This window comes from Populus trichocarpa, chromosome 19, assembly GCF_000002775.5.
Source record: "Populus trichocarpa isolate Nisqually-1 chromosome 19, P.trichocarpa_v4.1, whole genome shotgun sequence".
NCBI classification, from domain to species: domain Eukaryota; kingdom Viridiplantae; phylum Streptophyta; class Magnoliopsida; order Malpighiales; family Salicaceae; genus Populus; species Populus trichocarpa.
The window spans coordinates 13,114,432-13,134,900 of NC_037303.2; the positions used below are offsets into that span (position 1 = coordinate 13,114,432).

Below are 20,469 nucleotides of genomic sequence, written 5' to 3' on the forward strand. Positions count from 1 at the left end.
GGTAGAAACTTTATTACTACATCAGACACAATCCTATTTTTAGTCCTCTGTATCTATTTCTAGATCAGACAATCTTACTTGGCTTGGTATGTACTGATTATCACTTCCTACCTAACTTTTTTCCAACCCTACATTTTCCTCTCATTGAGAGCTTAATTTACGTTTGATGAATGACCTAACTAAAGAAACTTAAAAACAGGAAGTTATTAATTTATTGATAAAACCAGTATACCATTAATGGTATGATAAACAGGAAGTTAAATAGATGAGAACATAAAAGGACGTTACATAGGAGATGCTGCTAACAAGCTCCTACAAACAAGAACTCATAACTTATTAGACCATGTCAAAATACCTTAAGGATCTTTAATCAAACCATTCTTTGTATATGAAAAATTATTATTCCAGACATTTAACTATAGTGCAAGACGATGGAGTATGAGTTGAAACAATGTATTCCAATTAAGCTTCTTATATATCTTTGAAGATCAGCTTGTTTTTTGCAGTCCAAATACCCCCATAAAATTCTATACGATAGCATTGTGAAAACATTTTGCTAGAACTTACCTTTGACCATGTCGCTCCATTGCCAGATGACTTGATCTATTGTATTTAACATACACTTAAGTATCAAACCAACTCAAAAATCATTTCCATAATCTCCACATGTGGTAGCAATGAAGGAAAAGATGAGGAGCATGCTCTTTTTCATGTTCACAAAAGGGATATATAACTTGACTGGGATGTAGTAAATGGCGGTGTGCTAGAAAGGCTCTTGTATATACTCTGTTTTGGAGCAATATCCATATGAACATTTCTACCTTTGGTGGGGCAGATCCTTTCGACAAAAGGGAAGTGAATACGAAGTTTCCTAGAAATAGAATGTTATCAATTAAATCATTGTCATACTTGATATATAGCCCCGCTTGTGTCTCCTCCTACCCATATTTTTTTATCACCTCTGCATGACTGCGGTTAGAAAATAATATAAATTATATTCTGGGATCTCACTTAATAGTTTAAGCTATTGGGTTGAGATGATTCGTTGACATGGTATCAGAGCCTTGATGACCAAGCGGTCACGAGTTCGAATTTCACCATCCCTATTTATTTGATAAAAATTAAGCACAAAGTAAAGTGGATCTGTGCAAGTTTCAAGCCCAAAGGGCTTTTACTTGAGGGAGTGTGTTAGAAAATAATATAAATCATATCCTGGGATCTCACCTGATAGTTTAAATTATTGAATTGAGATGGTTCTTTGACAACTGCAATGTTACCCCTGCTAACAGCTGATTCATGTTATTTAATAGCTCCTCTTCTAATGTCCGCAAGCATCTTTTCAGTGAAGTCTTCATTGCCACAAAGTTGTAGCATTGTCCCCTATATCTAACAAGTAGGGAGAAGGTGTTGTGATAAAGGAGAAAAGGTGTGGATAAAGATCTTTTAACAGCCCACCAGCTAGCCACTTGCCTATTTAGAAGTGAATATTGCGCTCATTGCCAATCTAAAACCAGCAGTTGCTCTTCAAAGCCACTTCTATTTTAGAGTCTGTGCTGATAACAACATAGATAGACTATCATGTTTCAGAAAGAGGTGATTTAAGAAGTGAGAGGCCATGAATAATAGAAGCCTGATATCTTTTGTTGATATGCTCTTGCCAACCTCTGAGATTGTTTTCCCCTTCCACCTGAAACAATTTTGAATTTTTCAAGAAAAAATATAAAAAATATATATATAAATTTATTTATTTTTTAATTTTTCATTGACAATGTAGATCGCCTTTCAAATGACTAGTTTCTCAATCTCAGGTCATCTGTCAATCTACTGTTTTCAAAGTTTTAAAGACCCTAAACAAATACAAAAGTTCTTTTTAAATCTACTTTTCTTTATAAATTTACTACGCAAAGCCAAAAGAAAATTAAATTTTCCAATTTATTTGCATCATAAATATTATAAAGAAGGGGCAATTATATTAATCTAATTTTTAACTCCTTTAATTTATTTTCTATATAAAAATAATAGAAAAAGAAAAAAAATCATAAAATAAGTGATTATAAAAAAATGAAAAAATGAATGAAATGAAAAAAGAAAAAGAACAATGAATGAATTGAAAAAAACGATATGAATGAAGAATAAATTGAAATTTGGGTCAAGATAATATAAATTGGAAGATTGGGGACTTAATTAAACTTTGGATTAGTTTAATTAATCAAATCAAGAGCATAATTGTAGATTTGATAAATTTGGGGACTTAATTGAACTTGTAATTAAGGAATTCAGGGGCTTAATTGAAGAATTATCAAAGTTAAGCTGGAGCTGATTTGGGTAAGATTGCAAAAAATTAAAATACAAGGACCCTTTTATAAATTATGCCGAAATAAAAGGGTCCAATTATATTTGATTCAGGGGCACAATTGCAAATAACCATTTTAGTCAAGAAAACAGCGCTATTTAAAAAAAAAATTATTCATCACCTTCTTCCTCAAGAACCATTTCAGCAGTACTATTCATCACCTTATTCCTCAAGAACCGTTTCAACAATAAAGGCAATGTAGCTGTTTCAGCAGTAAAGATCAAGATTGTTAAAATCACGACTCAACTCGTAAAATTATATGATTTTACTGGTTAATATATGCTTAATGTAAAAAATCACCTTAAAAACTCGAAAATTTATAAAATCAGGTTGAAATCGAATGAAATCGATAAAATCACGATTTTGTTACCCATTTTACGATTTCAACAAAAACATATATTGCACTGCAATAATGCAATATATGTTTCCTTCAGACCAATAGCGGCATGCCATTTGTCCACACAAAAGACATTCCTCGAAGGGGATGACATGGCAGACTTCCTTGTCAGGCTCGATTCCCAGTATATCCCCTCTTGCCTTCACTTCAACTGCACAATTAACCTCTATTGATTAACTCCTCCTTAATTACTTATTAACTTAACTTTTTTAATATCTCACCTACCAATAGTGTCTCTCATCACAAATGTTATAAACAAAAGCTATTTCTAGCCTGGACAGGTTAGGGATGATTATTTTCAGTTCAGTTCGGTTCGATTCGGTTCGCTTTTTATTAAAAAAAAAAGTAACCAAATCAAAAAAATTTAAAAAAACCAAACCGAAACCGGTTGAAACCGACTGGTTTCGTTTCGGTTTTTTTGGACAACAACCGGTTCAAACCAGTTTGGCTCGGTTTTTTCAGTTTGGCTTAGTTTTGGCTCGGTTTTTTGCCGATTTGGCTCGGGTTTTTTTCGGTTTGGGTTCGGTTTGGTTCGGGTTTCTCGGTTTTAGGCTTTTAAAACCGAAACTGAACCGGCTGGTTTTTTCAAAATTTTAATCGGTTTTTTCAATTATTTTTTTCTCGGTTTTCTTGGTTTTTTTGCTCACCCCTAGGTCAGGTAGTGTTTGTCATGTTTTTAAAGTATTTTTTAATTTTTTTAAGTTATAAATTAATTTTTTATTTATATTTTTAAATCGTTTTGATGTATTAATATTAAAAATATATATATTATTTGTAACACATGTATTATGGTACCTGTTTTTAACAAAAATTTAATTAGAATCATATTGTGTTTGGTTTGATTACAAAGTTGATTTAAGTTGATTCTTGAATTGTTGAACTTATGGCATCTAAAAAAAATTCTTCTGGTAATAGACTCGATGTGGGATGGGAACATGTTATAGATATTGAATTGTTGAACCATGTATTTTAAGATGTTTAAACTATATATGAATTTTTATTTGAATCATTTATTTTAAGGTGCTTGAACTATGTATGAATTTTTATTTGAACCATGTATTTTAAGGTGTTTGAACTAAATATAAAAAAAAAATTCCTTATAATTTTATGATTTTATAATCCAAGTTTATTTTGTATTTTTCATGCCGTGTTAAAAATATGTTTTTGACAAATAAAGATAATATGCATGCCGTTACCAACGCATCCAGGGGGATGAAGAAAAAATGAAGACTGGGAACTAACACAGAAAAAAAAGACGAAAAAAAGAGAGGCAGAAATAACACAAAAAAACCGGAGGAGGGACGAGAGAATACCAGGAAAAAAACAGAACAGAGCAAAGACAGTAGAAAGGAGGACCGGAGAACTGGAGGGAGAATCCGGGGGAACTGAGGACGAACTGAGAGGATAGAACCCGAGGGAACGAACTGGGGAAGCGAGGAACCAGATAACAGAGAAAAAATAAAAACCCACGGACGAAGAACAAAGAAAAAAACGGAAACACAGAAAGAACCCAGGACAGAAACCAGGGGACATAAATGAAAAGGATAGAACCCAGAGGACGAACTAAGGAGGAACTGGAGGGAAGAGAGGAAAAAAAAAAACAGAGGAACGAGGAGAGCAGAGAGACAAAAAAACAGAGAAGAACAAAAACACAGGGACAAGGACAGAATACCAAAGACAGAAGAAAAGAACACGGGAAGACGAAGAGGAAAACAAAACACAGAGGATAAAGCATATGATCAATCAGCACACCAGTGCATTCGGCTTCGTCTCCAGGTAGGTTCTTCTTTCCTTTGCCCCGCTTTTGCAATTTTCAGTTTTTGCAGTGAAGTGCACGCGTGAATTAGCTAATGCGTCCCTACCACACGGCCGGGTCACTGGCTTGGGCTAATGATCGGGCTGGGTCAGCTGAGTCTAGCTTAATTATAGAGGCTAGACCAAATCCTTTAAAAAAAAAAAACGGGCCTCAGGCCCTGCTGGCCTCATCCCTTTTATTTTAGTTTTTTTTTTATTTTGATATTTGAGCAAAGAGTCCCTTTTTAATATAAAAAAATTCCAAAAAAATTTGTGGACCCTTTATAATTTATTTGTAGTTCCTCGTATTGTTTTAGGGTATTTCATAATATATTTGATCGATAAATTTTTACTGTGAAATACAAATATGATATTTGATATATTTTATTTTTTTTCTTAAAAAAAAGAGATAAAACAATATGCATGTTTTGTTTCAAATTCATTTTATTGGTTTATTCACTGGCACCAAAGCAATGAATATCATATTTTTTTAGCTACGTAATGTTTACCAACGCCGGAATTAGAAGTATCTGTAATCGAATATTCACTAACGTTAGGGTCAGGAATATTATAGGAAAACATCAAAGATATCTTCTCTTTTGTGTAACCAGTTTCCTACCGTATAATCTCTACTGACCAGTTAGGGTTTCTAGTGACCATAATATTAGGTGACGACTCCTTAAATAAGGTTGTTTCCATTAAAGAACAAGATACCAAAAATATATTCTTTTCTTTGAAAAACAAATTTAGGCTGTCGGGTACGATAATTGTTATTATTGATTTTGTTTTTGTTCAATTGTTATGTATTTCTTCCTTCAGCTTTGGTTTATATAGGATAAGTCATGGATAACTTCTTGTTATTATTTTTTTTTGATAATGATCGAGGATTTAATTAAACGGTCATCAAGACTGAAAAGTATAAATTAAAGGATAAGTAAAAGTACAACAAAGGAAAGTGAAGTCTCCTCTTAATTACTCCTATATAAACACGAAAATAATATTAGCAAAGCCTTAAGATGCAGCATATATAACATGGGATCCCCACAATCTCAAACCATGGATGACCCACAAATAGAGGCAACAACAACCCCAAAAAATCACCACCTCTACAGTCAAATACCAAGAAATTAATGAATCAGAAGCTACGGAGCCTTCCCCCTTCCATTGTTAGTCCAAAGAAAAATACCCTCAGCATTATGAACGAAGTCAAGCCCCGTGTAATGAAATTCTTTATTCTTTGATCGCAACCACAAAACCAATCGATGTAAAATGAGATAAAAAATCTTATCCCAGATACGAGCTCGACCATTAAACACAAAGTCATTTCTCGCTAGCCATATACCCCAAGCTATACCATAAGAGAGATTGATCCAAACTTCCTTTGGAATTTTCCTTTGGCAAGAGAAGGCCATTGAAAAATTAACTGATAGCGACTGCGACATAATCCATTTGACACCCTATCAAGATAGGAAACGAGACCAAATTTTCCAAGTATAAACACATCAGACCAGAAAATGATATGAAGATTCTAGGTGGATTTTGATGGATAACTTCTTGTTAACCACCCACTTTCTCCATTGCTCCTCATTTTAAGGATGAACAACTAAAACTGCCCATCTATATTATCTCATGTGTTTTAATTAGTTTCTTTTACAAGTGTAGATCTTTCCTATAGCATGTCTTATCTTTCTTCTAATCCAAACTTCATAACTCTTATAAAACTTATTAGGTCCAAACTTATTTTAATATGGAAACATTTAATAAGTTCAGTCTACTATTTCAACTTTTTTTTTTTATCTTTTGACTTAAATTATTTCTCAAACTAATTTATTGTGTAACTCCTAAGCTTTCCACTGCATGCTTCATTTTCTTTTTTCTTTTTTTTTTTGGTATAAAAGTCCAGACCTTTTAATCCACTCCAAGACTTTAAATAGTTATTTTTATTTTTATGTTTTAAGGTTTTTATTTTTATTTTTTTGCATTCGTATATAAGAGCTCTTTGATTCTTTACGCGTCCTAGCAAATTCAATCGCTTCTTTGTTAAGCCACCGCTATATATAGTTTATCATGTTTCCTTCGTAATGTGAAACCTTCTTTTCCTATCATTCTAGGGTTTTTATTTTTTGTTTGTTTTTGCAATTGCGAACTACATAATTGACAGATTTGTCCATTCCCGTGACGAAGCATAGACAATGCCTCTAGTACAATCTTGTAGAGTAAAAACACAATATAATTGCGTGTTTGGGTACTTTTAGAAAGGAAGTCCTTGGAGTTGGAAGCTTGTTTAGAGAAGAAGGCTTCAGGTTTGGCAGGAAGAACTTGGGGCAAAGATGCTTGATTTTTCCAACTCATCGGAGAATATTGATTTCCAACCATATTCTTTCTTGGAAAATAATTTTCTTAGCGGAATCATACAGCGGTATTGCCACACAATAATATGTACCTTAATACTTTTAATAATTAAAAAAAAACTTGTGAAAATAGGTTTAAATAATAAAATAGGAATGAAAAAGAAGTTTATAACCTTAGAATGCTACTAGAAATGGGTGGAATAGAGGTGGCTTATAAGCTTTTTAATCTCTTTCCACTTGTTGCTGCTAACGATGATTCACACCTTCGCTAACAGGGTTTTTGGAACTGTCATGTTCATTTTTCTTTACAACTTCTTCTCTCTCTCTCTTTCTCTCTCTCTCTCTCTTTATATGTAGTAGGATAATCTATATGGGTTGTCATGATGAAGAAGGAGGTTGTTTTAACAAGTGGAGTTGTGTTCGTTATGGGGTTAGTGTTTGGAGGCTAAACGAGGAATAAGCAAAAGCATATCAATCCATTGGGTTTATTTCAGAGTAGATCGGGTCTGATGATGATCACTAATGGTGGATTTAGAGGGAAGAAAAGGATGGTCATCAATGGGTTGGTATGGGTTGTGGTGGTTGATTTGTCAACCAGGAGTAGTGTGATGGTTATGTGACGTTGTTTCCTTGACTCTTTCTACTTTTAAGGCAGAATATGTGTGGTGTGGTGTGGTGTTAGAAGACAATAATATAAATTATATTTTGAGATTTTATTTAATAGTTTAATATTTTTGATTGAATTTGTTTTTTTAATATAGTATTAAAGTTTTGATAACTAATCAGTTACAAATTTAAATTTCACTATTCTTATTTATTTGATAAAAAAATAAAATACAAGGTAATGTGAGTTTATGCATGTTTTAAGTTTAAAATGCTTTCACTTGAGAGAATGTATTAGAGAATAATATAAATCATATATTAAGACCTCACATAATAATTTAAGATTTTGGATTGATTTTTTGACATGTGACAATGATTTTTTTACATTTGTGTGTAGTTAAAGAGAATTTTCGAGATAATGCACATGTGTCGAGACAAAAGCATAAAGATTTTTGTTGATAATAACTCTACAATTATTTTAGGAAAAAAAACCCAATTTTTTTATAAGAGAAATGAGCATGCAAACAGCAGATATCCCTCTATTAGAGAGTGCATAAGAAAAAAAGAGGTGTGACTGGGTTATGTTAAATTCATTAATCAAGTTGCATATATTCTTACAAGGGTTTTGAAATGAGAAGATTTTTGCAAATTAAAAGCTTTGCTAAGACTTATCTAGAGATAGGTTTAAGGAAGGACGTCGAGGGTAAATTTATACTATAATAATGTTTTATCTATATATACAATTTAGTTCAAGCTGTAGCGGTTTTAACAACAAACAAACCGTTATTGTTTCTTAACTACCTAAGATTTGGAGCCATATCTGTGCCAAGCACCAAGCTCATTTCAACGGAACCGCGCATGCTCATTTCAGATGACATCTCCATGGCCAGACATTCCTTTAGCTCTCCCAAAATATCACTCATGTCCGGCCTTTGTGTTGAAGTCGGGGGCACGCAGGATAGTGCTATCTCCAGAGCTTTCCAAGCACAATTAGTGTTGAATTCACCTTGCAGCCTTGGATCGATAATGCTTTGGATATCCCCTATTTCAATTAGAGGACTCACCCATTGAAGTATGTGAGTGTGGCCCTGATGGCCCCTTATTAAAGGCGGTTGACCAGTTATTAGCTCACATAGAAGAATACCGAAACTGTAAACATCACTTTTCTTATTTAAGTTTCCTGATGCTCGAAATCTGCATACAGAATATAATAATAATTATTCTAGGAGAACGAACATTGTGCGAGAAGATTAACATTAAGTGTGAATACGTACTCAGGATCAATGTATCCGGGCGTGCCTGCAGGTACAGTTATGACATGCGAGTCTCCTTCGGTGGCGAATGCTTTGGACAGCCCGAAATCAGCAATCTTGGCATGAAGGTTTTTAGTTAATAAGATGTTGGATGATTTCAAATCTCTATGGACTATTGGCGGTTTGCAACCATTATGCAAATATTCCAAACCTGCGAGTTCGATAATGCCAGTTAATCCAACAAAATTTGCAGAACAAAAATGAAGAAAAAATAACTCAGGCACTAGAGTGAGACCTTGTGCTGTGTCTACTGCAATTTGCAGCCTTTCCCTCCATTTCAACATATTTGTGCTATTTTCTGCAGCCACAAAAACACACTAAGATCATAAATTAAACAATAAACTTTGCAATGTGATGAATGCAACAGGAATTATGTTTCATTACACATAGAAGTTCATCGATACTAGATGATTACCAAAGAATAATTTCAACTTAAAAGTTTAAGCTATTGAGTGAGGTCTTAAGATGTGATTTAAATTATTATCTAACACCCCCCTTAAGTGAAAGCTCTATGGACTTGAAATTTGCAGAGACCTATAATGAGATTCGAACTCATGACATCTTGGTTATCAAGGCTCTGATACCATGTTAAAAAATCATCTCAACATAAAAGCTTAAGTTATTAGGTGAGATTACAAAATATAATTTATATTATTATTTAATAATGATAAATTCGTACAAATCTGAGTGAGAGTTCTATCTGTAAACTAGTTTTTATCCTAAAATAATTGAAGAATTCTATGTTTATGAGAGTAATTCTATAAATACCTAACAATTGCTCCTTCAAGTTCCCATTTGCCATGTATTCATAAACAAGTGCCATATTTGCATGCTCATTACAGTAACCAATGAGGGACACCAAGTTTCTGTGATGAACAATCATCAATAGTTGGACCTGCATTTGGAAACACTACTCTGTCATAGCTGAAAGAAAAATATTTGGTGCATCTCTCTTGTCCTCTACAGGAAAGGAGAAAGCTAACTAATTTGTTACCTCCGCTAGAAATTCTTTATAACCTTGCCTTGAGGATTGAGATAACAACTTGACAGCAACTTGACGACCATCTTTTAGGTTTCCAAGATATACTTTTCCAAATCCTCCTTCTCCAATAATGGTTTGGAAATTATTGGTAATGCTAACTATTTCAGTGTATGTAAATGGTTGATTCTTTGATTTCAGTGACAATTCTTTTCTAGATAAGCCCACTGAGAAAGATAATGACACATTCAATCTCCCTGCAAAGGAAAATTTTGTTTTTTTATAAAGCGATAAATATTCCAATATTTTAATAGAGATACTAAAGTAAGCAACTATATATGTCATCATATTTACATGTCAAAACTATGTTATTGCTTACTGATTACATGCTGAATCGTATTCTCATCTGCTAAGTTGCAAGAAGGAAATGAGGTATTGGGGGTGGTATCCAGATTAGAATTATGAGATGATAGGTAATATAAAAGTTGTTGGGAGCGCATAATATGAATGATATATATATATATATATATATATATATATATATATATATATATATATATATATTGAAAATGAATGAAAAAACTAAAGTGCTTACATATAAGATAGACTCATAAAATAATATTCTATTAAGTTGAATACAGTGCTTACATATAAGATAGACTCATAAAATAAAATAATATTGGAATAAAATAATATTCCAATATTTTAGGTCATATATGTAAGCCATGGGATGTATAGATCATCAATGATTTTATAGAAAACACAAAGCATCTTGTAAGCCAAAATTACTCTATGTTATTCTAGGATTTAGTTAACAACACTCAAAAGAGGGGAAAGAATACCGAGAAGATAAGTGAAAGAGAAAGAATTCACCTCCTTTCAACCTCCAGAAGATGGTTATAATGCTAAGGAGGAGGAGCATCGAAACTGATATGACAGATGCAATAACTGAAACAGAAAACTTCTTCTTTTCACATGTATCCATCTTGCATAAATCCAGATTTCCTTCCAAACTTGCATTAAGTAAAATATTGTCAGATGTAACTGAGAATCAATGATTATATACCAGTAACAAATAACCCAATCAAAGTGATCATGGTTAGCTTTAGAAAGTTAGCAAGATCACTGTGAAATATACCGAAGAATTGTATCAGTTACATAATTCCTTAAACTCGTACTAACATGCAAAGGGAATGGATTTGTATAATCTATTTTCTGACTCCTTTTTGTTCCTTAACGTTTAATTTCAATTTATGAAAAATCAAAACAATGTTAACTTCATATGTAAGAAAAGAAGTTAGAGAAGAACCAAAGGAGAATGATTGTTTAATTAACATGCAGATAAGTTGTAATCATTAAAGATGATAACCAAACCTCAGTTGCAACTGTCCATTGTTAGACTTTTCCTTGAGACCATGAGGAACTGCACCTGTGAGTTTGTTCCCGCTCAAATATCTGCAAAAAGGGAAAAAAAAAGTCACCATTCACCATGGTAATCCTTGTAAAAACTTCTTGTGGTAAAAACCAGAGTATGTTAAATTACATGCTAGTAAGATTTGGTAGCTGCGCAAAAGCTTCTGGCACTGTCCCTGTCAATTCATTGTTTGATAAATCCCTGAAAGAAAATGTGAAGAAAAAATAACAAACAATCACATTTTGTAAAGAAATAGATGACAAAAGTATGCAATAGTTGGGAAAAAAATAGAGGTTCTTCCTCCACTGATCTGAAGTATGAACACCCATTTTTGCAACTTTGGTGGAGCCAGATATCCCAATCGTTGGCTTGGAGGATTTTGTCCAGAAAAAATACATATAGGGAGAGTGGTTATGCTTCAGCTTATAAGATGCATGAGCCCTTCATACACCTCTAGCCAATTTCCATATGGAATATTCATAACATCACCTTCAGACTTCCATAAGATAATGTCTCATCATAAGACTGAGGTGCCCTCTAATTTCAAGGGTCTCGAACCAATAAACAATAGTTCTCTTCAAATAGAATAAAGTCCGTAAGAAATTCTAGTAGTGATTGTCATTCTAGTGCTAGATATCTAGTAGCCATTGCCAGGGTAGTTTATTAGTATTAAAACCTGTTACAACTTGGTTATTAACACTTACAAGGATTGGATTGCTGTGAGGCTCAAGAGTGAAACATCTATATTCCCTGATAATTGACTTGAACTTAGATTCCTGCTCACAATTAATTGTAAAAGAGTAAGATATTGAGATACTGAATGTCGTATCTAAGTGGTTGTTCTTCAAAAATAACTTCCAGAAAATATTCCAATAATTATACGGAATTTATGAGGGAACTCACAGCGAGATGATCCTTGGAGGATTATCATTGTTGCACTGCAAACCAGACCACGTAGTAAGTGGCAAACATGGATCTCCTTGCCAGTTAACTCGATCTATTTTGTATGCTTTCTTGATGGCCATGATTGCATCAACTATGATAATTTAGGTTAAAAAGGGTGAGAAGTGCATAACTTTAGATTTATAAGAGAGAATCGCTATATACTAGGTAAAGGCCTTTATATCAAAAAAATCTCGATCTCACCTTTTTGTGACGAGAATAATTTTTTATGATGAATATAAAATATATATATATATATATATATCTCAATTAGTCATTAGGCTTTATCATTTGTACGGTGGCTATCAAACAAATCATGTGTATGATTTTATAAGATTCCAATTGAATTTTCAGATTATAGGCCAACTGGTTTGTTTAATGGTCTATATAAAGTTCTTGCAAAGATTCTTTCCAACAGACTCAAACATGTTAGCAAGGATCTTATTAGTGATAATCAAATTGCCTTTATAATTGGACGTTAGATTGTTGATGGTTTTATGATAAGCAATAAAGTGGTTCATGATCTTCAAAGTGGATTTCCATAAAGCTTTTGATTCTGTATCCTAGAATTATCTTGATGATATTATGGGATATATGGGTTTGGGGGCTAAATGGAGAAGTTTAATATATGCATGTCTCTTTACTTCTCAATTATCAGTTCTTAATTATTAACGGGTCTCCTACTAGAGAGTTCAAGGTCACACGAGGAATTTGTCAACGTGATTTGTTATCTCCATTCTTGTTTCATTGTACATCAGAGGTTGGTTTATTCAAAAGGGCTACAATTGAGATGACACCTTGGTGTTCTTATCGGTCAGTTTGCAATCTTTATTCACGGTAAAGTGAACCCTCTAATGGTATGAATTATGTTTCGGTCTGAAAATTAATTTCCATAAGATTCAGTTGTTGGAATTAATCTTTATTCACATATTATAGTATTACATAGATCCAACTGGAAACTCTCTCTTGAAAACTAGATAATGTTACCGGACCTACGATAACGGGTGATTTGAGCAGTTAGGTGTGGGTCTATCATAGCTATATAAGGATCTGACTCAGATATGTTATATGGATGACCTAGAAGATACATTTATAGACCAAGGGGACATGTCTATGACCAAGAATAAATATGGTAGCATCATACCAGAATAACAGTTCAAAAGGGCCATAACTTTTATTTCAATCATTGGATTGCTGTCAAATTTTTACAGGAGATTCCAAAGGTTGTTTTGGTAAAACCTCTGGGTAAAAAATCATAAATGGACTAATTTCATGTAAAATAAAAAAAATTCATAACTCTCGATCGGGTTATCAAAAAATTCTAAAAACTTGCATGGAGCCTTCTCATATGATGCCTTAGCTTGGGTTAAAATTTCAGAATTTTTAGAGAAATTCGGAAATTTGATGAAAAATCACAATTTGACTAGTTTTACGTTATTGGATGTAATTTTCAATCCGACAATCAGATTGAGCTGAAATTTTATGAGGAATCTTAAAATATATTGAATAAAATCTGGTTAAAATTTTAGGATGAACGAAGCTCGGTAGTGCTAGTAAAAAAAAAGACCGTCAAATATAAGCAAAAAGACTCATTAAGGGTAAAATGATTATTTGCCATTAAAAATAAAACAAATCAGCTCCTTTTCTATTATAAGCCAACTGGGCAGAAACAAAATGTGAAAAGAAAAAAACAAGAGAAGAACGTTAGAAATCAAGAGAAAAACAAGAAAAAGTGAGAGAAAGCTTTGAAACTTGTAAGATTGAAAGACTTAGAACATTAAATTAAGGAAGAATCAAGTGAAGAAATATATAAGAAAGGAGAGGAGGGCTGGCCACACTAGGAGGAGAAGAGAAGTTGGGAGAACTTAGATTGGTAAGCATGAAAAATTAGGATTCTTACTTGAATGAATGTTTTTGAGTTTATTTAAGTAATCAGACAATGACAATTAAATTTGATTTAATTTCTTATATTCTTGAGTTTTTAAATTAGGGTTCTTATGAGAATTTTGGGATTTTAAGAAAAGTAGTAAACATGATGGAATTGAGGTAGAATAGTATAGAAATAGTGAATGTACGTAGTAAATAAAAAAGAAATTGAATAAGTTTGAAGAAATGAACTTGTAACTAAGGATGAGGAAATAAAGGAAAGAGGTTTTGATTGTTTTATGTTTGAGAAATGACGTCCTTTATCTTAATTATTTGAAGTATAACAAGTAAAGAAACATCATAAGAATGTGAAAAGAAGGAATAAATAAATGCTAGGAATAGTTCATGGAAGAATTCTTTAAGTGAGTTAAAAGAAGAAAATTGATTAAAACTATATGTTGAAAATGAGGTGACAAATGAATGAAAATTTTAGTGCAAAACCCAATTAAATAAAAAAATATTACGTGCTTCCAATGTAGGCACGTAGGAGAAATAATAATGAATTAATAATGTAGTGCAATTTGATTGATTCAGGAGTTGTTTCGGGAGCAAGGCATCAGGCAGGAGAAGCTATGCCATCACGAGCAGACGATAGGTGATTCATCACTTTCTTTTAAAATTCAAAGTTTCATTATTAGTTATGAGTTGTTTATGACATATTGTTATGAAAAAAGCAGAAGAAGAAACTTGTTTGTATTATAATTCAGATGTTGGATAATTCGTATGGAATTACCGGTTAGATTGGCTATTAATAGAAAATAGCCGGATGTTGGGTAATTCGTATGAAATTATCAGTTAGATTGGCTATTATTAGAGAATAACCGGATGTAATTCATATGGAATTACCGGTTAAATTGGCTATTAATAGAGAATAGCCGGATGGTGGCTAATTCATATGGAATTACCAGTTAGATTGACTATTAATAAAGAATAGCCGAATGTTGGGTAATTCGTATGGAATTACCGGTCATATTGGCTATTATTAGAGAATAGCCGGATGTTGGGTAATGTGTATGGAATTACCGATTTGATTGTTGGTTATCGAAGAGGGTTAGTCGGGTTTGAGGTAAAATTGTGAATTATCAAATTAAAAGTTAAGCAATGAGTGTTAATTGCAGAAGTCCTATAAGTATAGGATTAATAAATTATGAATGGGTTATTAATGTTGATATGTAGTAAGTTAGTGATGAAAGACAATTTGATATATTTTGAAGAATTGTTAACATAATAGCTTTATCATTTTTAATGTGTTATCTTCTTTATTTCTTATTAATGTTATGTATACAGGTTTTTCACGAGGTGATGCGGAGCGTTAAATATGGGTTTTGTGTTTAAATCTGTTTATTTTGTGGGATGTAATATCTTTTGTTTTATATGTAATTTGTATTATATGTAGATTTTAATATGTGTATCCTAAAGATATTTGCTTTTGGTATTTATACATTTAGAAAGTATGAGTAAGGAACTAATATTAGTAAACTATTCGAAAAGAATACTTAGTAATTATAATCATGCATGTTTAAAAGATGGATGCATGCTAATGTAATAATTAGTTCAATATGAATCATTTGAGTTTATATTTGTTTGTAGTTAATATTTTATTTGTTGATGATGTAAGGTTGAGAAAGCACAACGAAGTATGGTTATGTGGAATATTGTATGATGAGATGGGATATGATCCAGGATGGTTGGATCGAAGTGGAAAATTTGTGTATTGTGATTGAATGAAGTCTAGTTAATAACTTGGTAACATCAAAAAACAAAGAAAACTCTGCCGAAATTTCAAAAAAAAAATCTCATAATCTTAGACATATTATTCAATACTTGATATTAGTAAAGAAATATTTAAGATTTCATGACATTATAATTTGAGGGTATTACAGTTTTCCTTTGAAGTTGTTTCTGTGTTGCTTTGTGGACTATTAGATCTTTAAATTTTACAAACCTCGCCCCACGACCCTGGTTTTACTAGTTTTATTATTTTTCTTATTATTTTTGAATTTCATGCTATTTTTGAATTTTTTATTTTTTTTCTTTGTAATTTCAGATTTTTATTTTTGTTTTCTAGATAGGATAAGATTTCTGACCTAGTTAAAGTTTGCAAACCTTCTAAAAATACAAACTTTATTATTTTTATTTTCAGAGAATAAACTTATGAATTTAATGTTGTATTCCCTTTCACCCATAAATAAATTTTGTGTTTTTTATTTAGTTGTTATCTTTAGTTTCTGTCTTTATCACTAAATTAAGAAAAAAACTACATATTATAAATTTTATTAAACTTATTTTTTCAAATTATTATCGCTAAAACAACTACAACACCAAATCACAAACCTCTTTCAAAAAAACAAAGAAAGGAAAAGACAAGGCCAGCCCTCGCTGTACTAGTAAGAAAATCACCAAGTAATTTGCCATTAATCAATCCCAGTAGTCTAGCAATTCATTAATGACGGTTATTATAGCATTCAACAGAATTGAAATAGAAAACATACCGTCTGTTTGGTTTGTCGGTGAATCAGGGAGTGGCCATAGTTTGAAGATCTCCTAGGCATTTAGGATAGGTGGAAGGTGAGACCGCAACGTTGCATCAATAGAAAACCTAACTTGATCTTCTTGAACTTGTGATATATTTGAACGTATGGTCAATGGCTTCAAGTATTCAAGGGTAAAGGGACCATAGTTTAAGCCATTCAAAGTAATGTTGAATTCTCGTATTTCGCCTGGTGCAATCTGAAAGAAGACAAGAAACTCATGTGGGAAATACTCTGGATACCATAATTTTTTGTTGTAGCTCAATGAATTAAGGCCATTTCGAGGCTGAACCGCTGTTCTCAAGACTTCGACTGGTAGACGGCAGGGATTATCACTGCCGATATCAATATTTGCTTCGGTGTTAATAATTGAAACTGCATCGTCGAGGTTGTCAAACCACCAGATGCGATCGTACACGTCATCTTTGTACCTGAATGCATGTGAGAAACAATAACACAAGTACTAAATAAAGTAGTAATATTCTCATTCTCCAAATTTCCTATTTCTTGATGTTCATTGATTCTAAGCACTATTAAAAAACTATTTACATATGAGAAGAAAAAACAACCAATGAAGATTTAATGATCAATAATCTATCAACGTAAAGTATATAATTTAAAAATATTGTATGCATCCGTAAGGGGGGAAAAACACATATCATTTGGCACAAATGAAGAGATTTGCTAGCTATCCCTCGCCAACGACTGCTCAACTTGCTGCCCAAAACTAAAAGTATTAAATTCATTTTCAGAATTATTGACTTGGGGGAAGATTCTGGATAAGGGTTGAGAAAGTTAACTCCAAAAATTCATGGTTTAGAAGTGGAAGAGAAACAAGAAAAACAAAAACAAAACATCGATCTGTCAAAGACTACAAATGATAATCATTCTAAAAACCATAATAAAATACAATATCCCTAAGGTATACAGTGAAATTATAGATATTTATCCAAAAGAATATTGTATATTATACATAAACTTCCTCCTTATATTTAAAAAGAATTACTGTAAAAACGCTCACTTATAAATTCTCAAGCTTTTTCAAAACGGTACCTATATATGATGAGAATTTTTATCATATCTTATGGATGAGGTTGCACATGATTTAGTTACAAACGATAATAGGGACAATTCACCTGTTCATCGTGGAGTTTTGGGTTTTATTGCCGCCAAGGTCAGCTCGCACCTCAGGAAGCAACGATCCATTCATACTTCTATACGGGGAATCATCATTCATGAACCGTAAATCCAATCCATTGATGAAAGGAACTCCGGAACCCGTATTTACGAGACACACATAAATGGTATCAGTTACTGAATAATGAATATTAATGTAATATTTCCACGGCGTATCTTTGACAGGCTGTACTGTTGTCCAATAGTTTACCCCGAGGTATAGATCAAAATTTATTTGAGCTTGATTCTCAGAATCGTAATTTCCATAGTAAAAGAAAGCTCTGACGAGATAGTTTTGGTTCTTACCCTGTATGGGTTTCAATGTATAACAATTCCTTTTACCTTCAGGAAAGGTTCTCAAGCTATTCATCATATCCCCAAAGTAAGGAATTGTCAAGTGATGCTCTGGTGGTACGATCATATTCTTGCCCGTACTAATGAAATCTTTGTCGGTTTTGTAAGATATTCCAGTATTCCTATCCGTATAATCTTCATACGCCCCACAATCAATGCTGATGCCTTCAAAATTTTGGTTAGAAGAGAAAACCGAACGATTAGACTGATTATCTCCAACATATTGTTATCAATTACCATTTTTTTTTCTTAATAAGCCAAATATTCATTAAATCATGAAGAGGCAAAGCACCAACTTGAATATCAGGAAAGAAAATAAGAGCAAGGAATTATAGAAAAATGCAGACCAAGAACTTGAAACAAAAATTTTATGTAGTAGCAATCGATCCATACGTTCATGAGTTTAATTATAAGAAATTGTTTTCTTTTTTTGGATGATTCATGGGGAAGCAGCAGGATACTTCTAGGGCATTAAACAATCACTAGCATTTAATTACTATTTCAGGAAAAACAATGTTGGAGACAGATAAGATACATTTTCTTGTACTTTATGATTTAAAAATTCACTTCAAAACTATTCTAAGAATAAATTTATTTTATATTTTTTTTTCTTTAATTTTTTTATATTTATCCTTTCTATCACGTTACACATTACCAAGTCAAAATCATGCCAACTCAAATATTCGCACCAAGTGGACTCAACTTGCCTTAAACAACATGGACCCGTCAACTACATAAATTTATTATATAAATTAAGTCTCATGCATAGAGATATGCTATCAGAAAAAAAAAATCAATAAATTTTAACTTGGATTTTGATTATCCTGGATTCACGAAGTTATAAATCAACCATAACTTTTTGACTAATTAAATCATTTAAGTTTTTCCCGTTTATTTTTCTTTCAACTCAGGCTGGTGAGGTCATGTATCAATTCGTCATGTCAATCCCGAGTTTTATATCTACGAGCAAGATCCGAAGACTTAAAAGTCGTCAGGAGTCTTTTTTATGATGCTTTTCAAGTTTTATAAGAGTGTTGTTTTGTTGCTAGCCCACGACAATGATTGCAAACATTGTTATTTAAAGACGCGAGTTTACTTGCGGAGTTGGACAATTTTATAAGATTAATATGTATTTAATGTGTAAAATTAGATTAAAAACTTAAAAATCAGTAAAATTAAACTTAATTTATGTAAAATTAGTAAACTTAGTCTGTTAAGTTTGATTTTGGTCTTCAAATATTTGTTGACCTGTTTTACAAGATTAGACATATCTTTCAAACCATACATCAGGTCGAGCTAAAATTTTACAAGAAAATACTAAACACATGAAACTATATTGTGGTAAAGTTTCAGGTCAAATAGAACTTGAAAACATATTGTTTCAAAGGGTTGCAGTTACCAGATGAATCTTGTTAAATATATCAAATTAGACATTTATGTACTATTTGGTACATATCTGAAGTTACATGTTGGATTTTAATGTGATTCAAGTTGGACTGGAAATTAGACATCTCAAGTTTTTCAACCATCAATGGTAAGTTTAGCAATTCATTCAGACGAGAGTGAACAATATGTTTAAAATCATTACTGAAATCTGTCAAGAATGACAGAAAATTAGAGTTTTGAGCTACAAGAAGGAATTTTAGCATGAAAACTTTATTTTTATTATCCTATTTATTTTTTTATTTATTGTTGAATAATTAGTTTTAATTTTGGTTTGTTCTAGTGCATTATACATTGTTTAGGAGCTTATTTTATTATTGTATTGTGTTAGTTAATTACTAATTTATACACGTTAACTTGCAACCTGAGTCCATTAAAACTTATTGTGATGGGAACAATTAAATTGTCATCAGATTTTTATGTACTTGCTATCATTCAGTGATTTCTCCCTTGTATTAGAAAGTTTTTTTTTTGAGATATTTTATTTTTTCATGTCATTAATTTCTTTATTCATACTATATATCTCTCATTTTATTTAGATCTTCATTAATTATAATATTATTGACTTTTTTTATTAGATATTAATAAATTTTAATTTAATTTCTTAACTAAAATTATCAATATATAATCAATTAAAAAATTTACTTATTCAAATTTATATTTTATTTTTTATGTCATATAAAAAAAAATATATGTTTACAATCTTGATTGCAACCTTTACTGTTGAAAGGAACCACTCCTCTTTGGAATTAATTTCCGTTAACGTGTCATTTTAGAATTAACTCTCCTAAGAAGAGACAAAAGTGAACCAGACAAAAGTGGAAGTCTTGTATTCAGAGGCTGATTGGAAACATTTTTAAAACCATATTTAAAAAAATAATAATTTTTTTAAA

The 20,469-nt window shown here is 31.9% G+C and overlaps 1 protein-coding gene across 9 annotated transcripts in view; it reads right to left on the reverse strand.

The window, feature by feature from the left end:
• Positions 1 to 8,181: 8,181 nt before the first annotated feature.
• LOC7494617 (probable LRR receptor-like serine/threonine-protein kinase At1g51810) overlaps positions 8,182 to 20,469 on the reverse strand; it is a 29,203-nt gene continuing 16,915 nt past the window's right edge. For 2 of the 9 annotated variants that reach the window (XM_052449498.1, XM_052449490.1), the window contains 5 exons: positions 9,806 to 10,047; positions 9,580 to 9,706; positions 9,047 to 9,109; positions 8,773 to 8,962; positions 8,182 to 8,692 (listed from right to left, as the gene is read on the reverse strand). In XM_052449498.1, the coding sequence (XP_052305458.1) occupies positions 8,296 to 8,692; positions 8,773 to 8,962; positions 9,047 to 9,109; positions 9,580 to 9,706; positions 9,806 to 10,047 (1,019 nt within the window). In that variant the 3' untranslated portion in view covers positions 8,182 to 8,295. Of the gene's footprint in view, positions 8,693 to 8,772; positions 8,963 to 9,046; positions 9,110 to 9,579; positions 9,707 to 9,805; positions 10,048 to 10,663; positions 10,804 to 11,164; positions 11,246 to 11,333; positions 11,406 to 11,908; positions 11,981 to 12,107; positions 12,241 to 20,469 lie in introns of all 9 variants that reach the window. The other 7 variants (XM_052449493.1, XM_052449491.1, XM_052449492.1 and 4 more) reach the window with 7 other exon arrangements.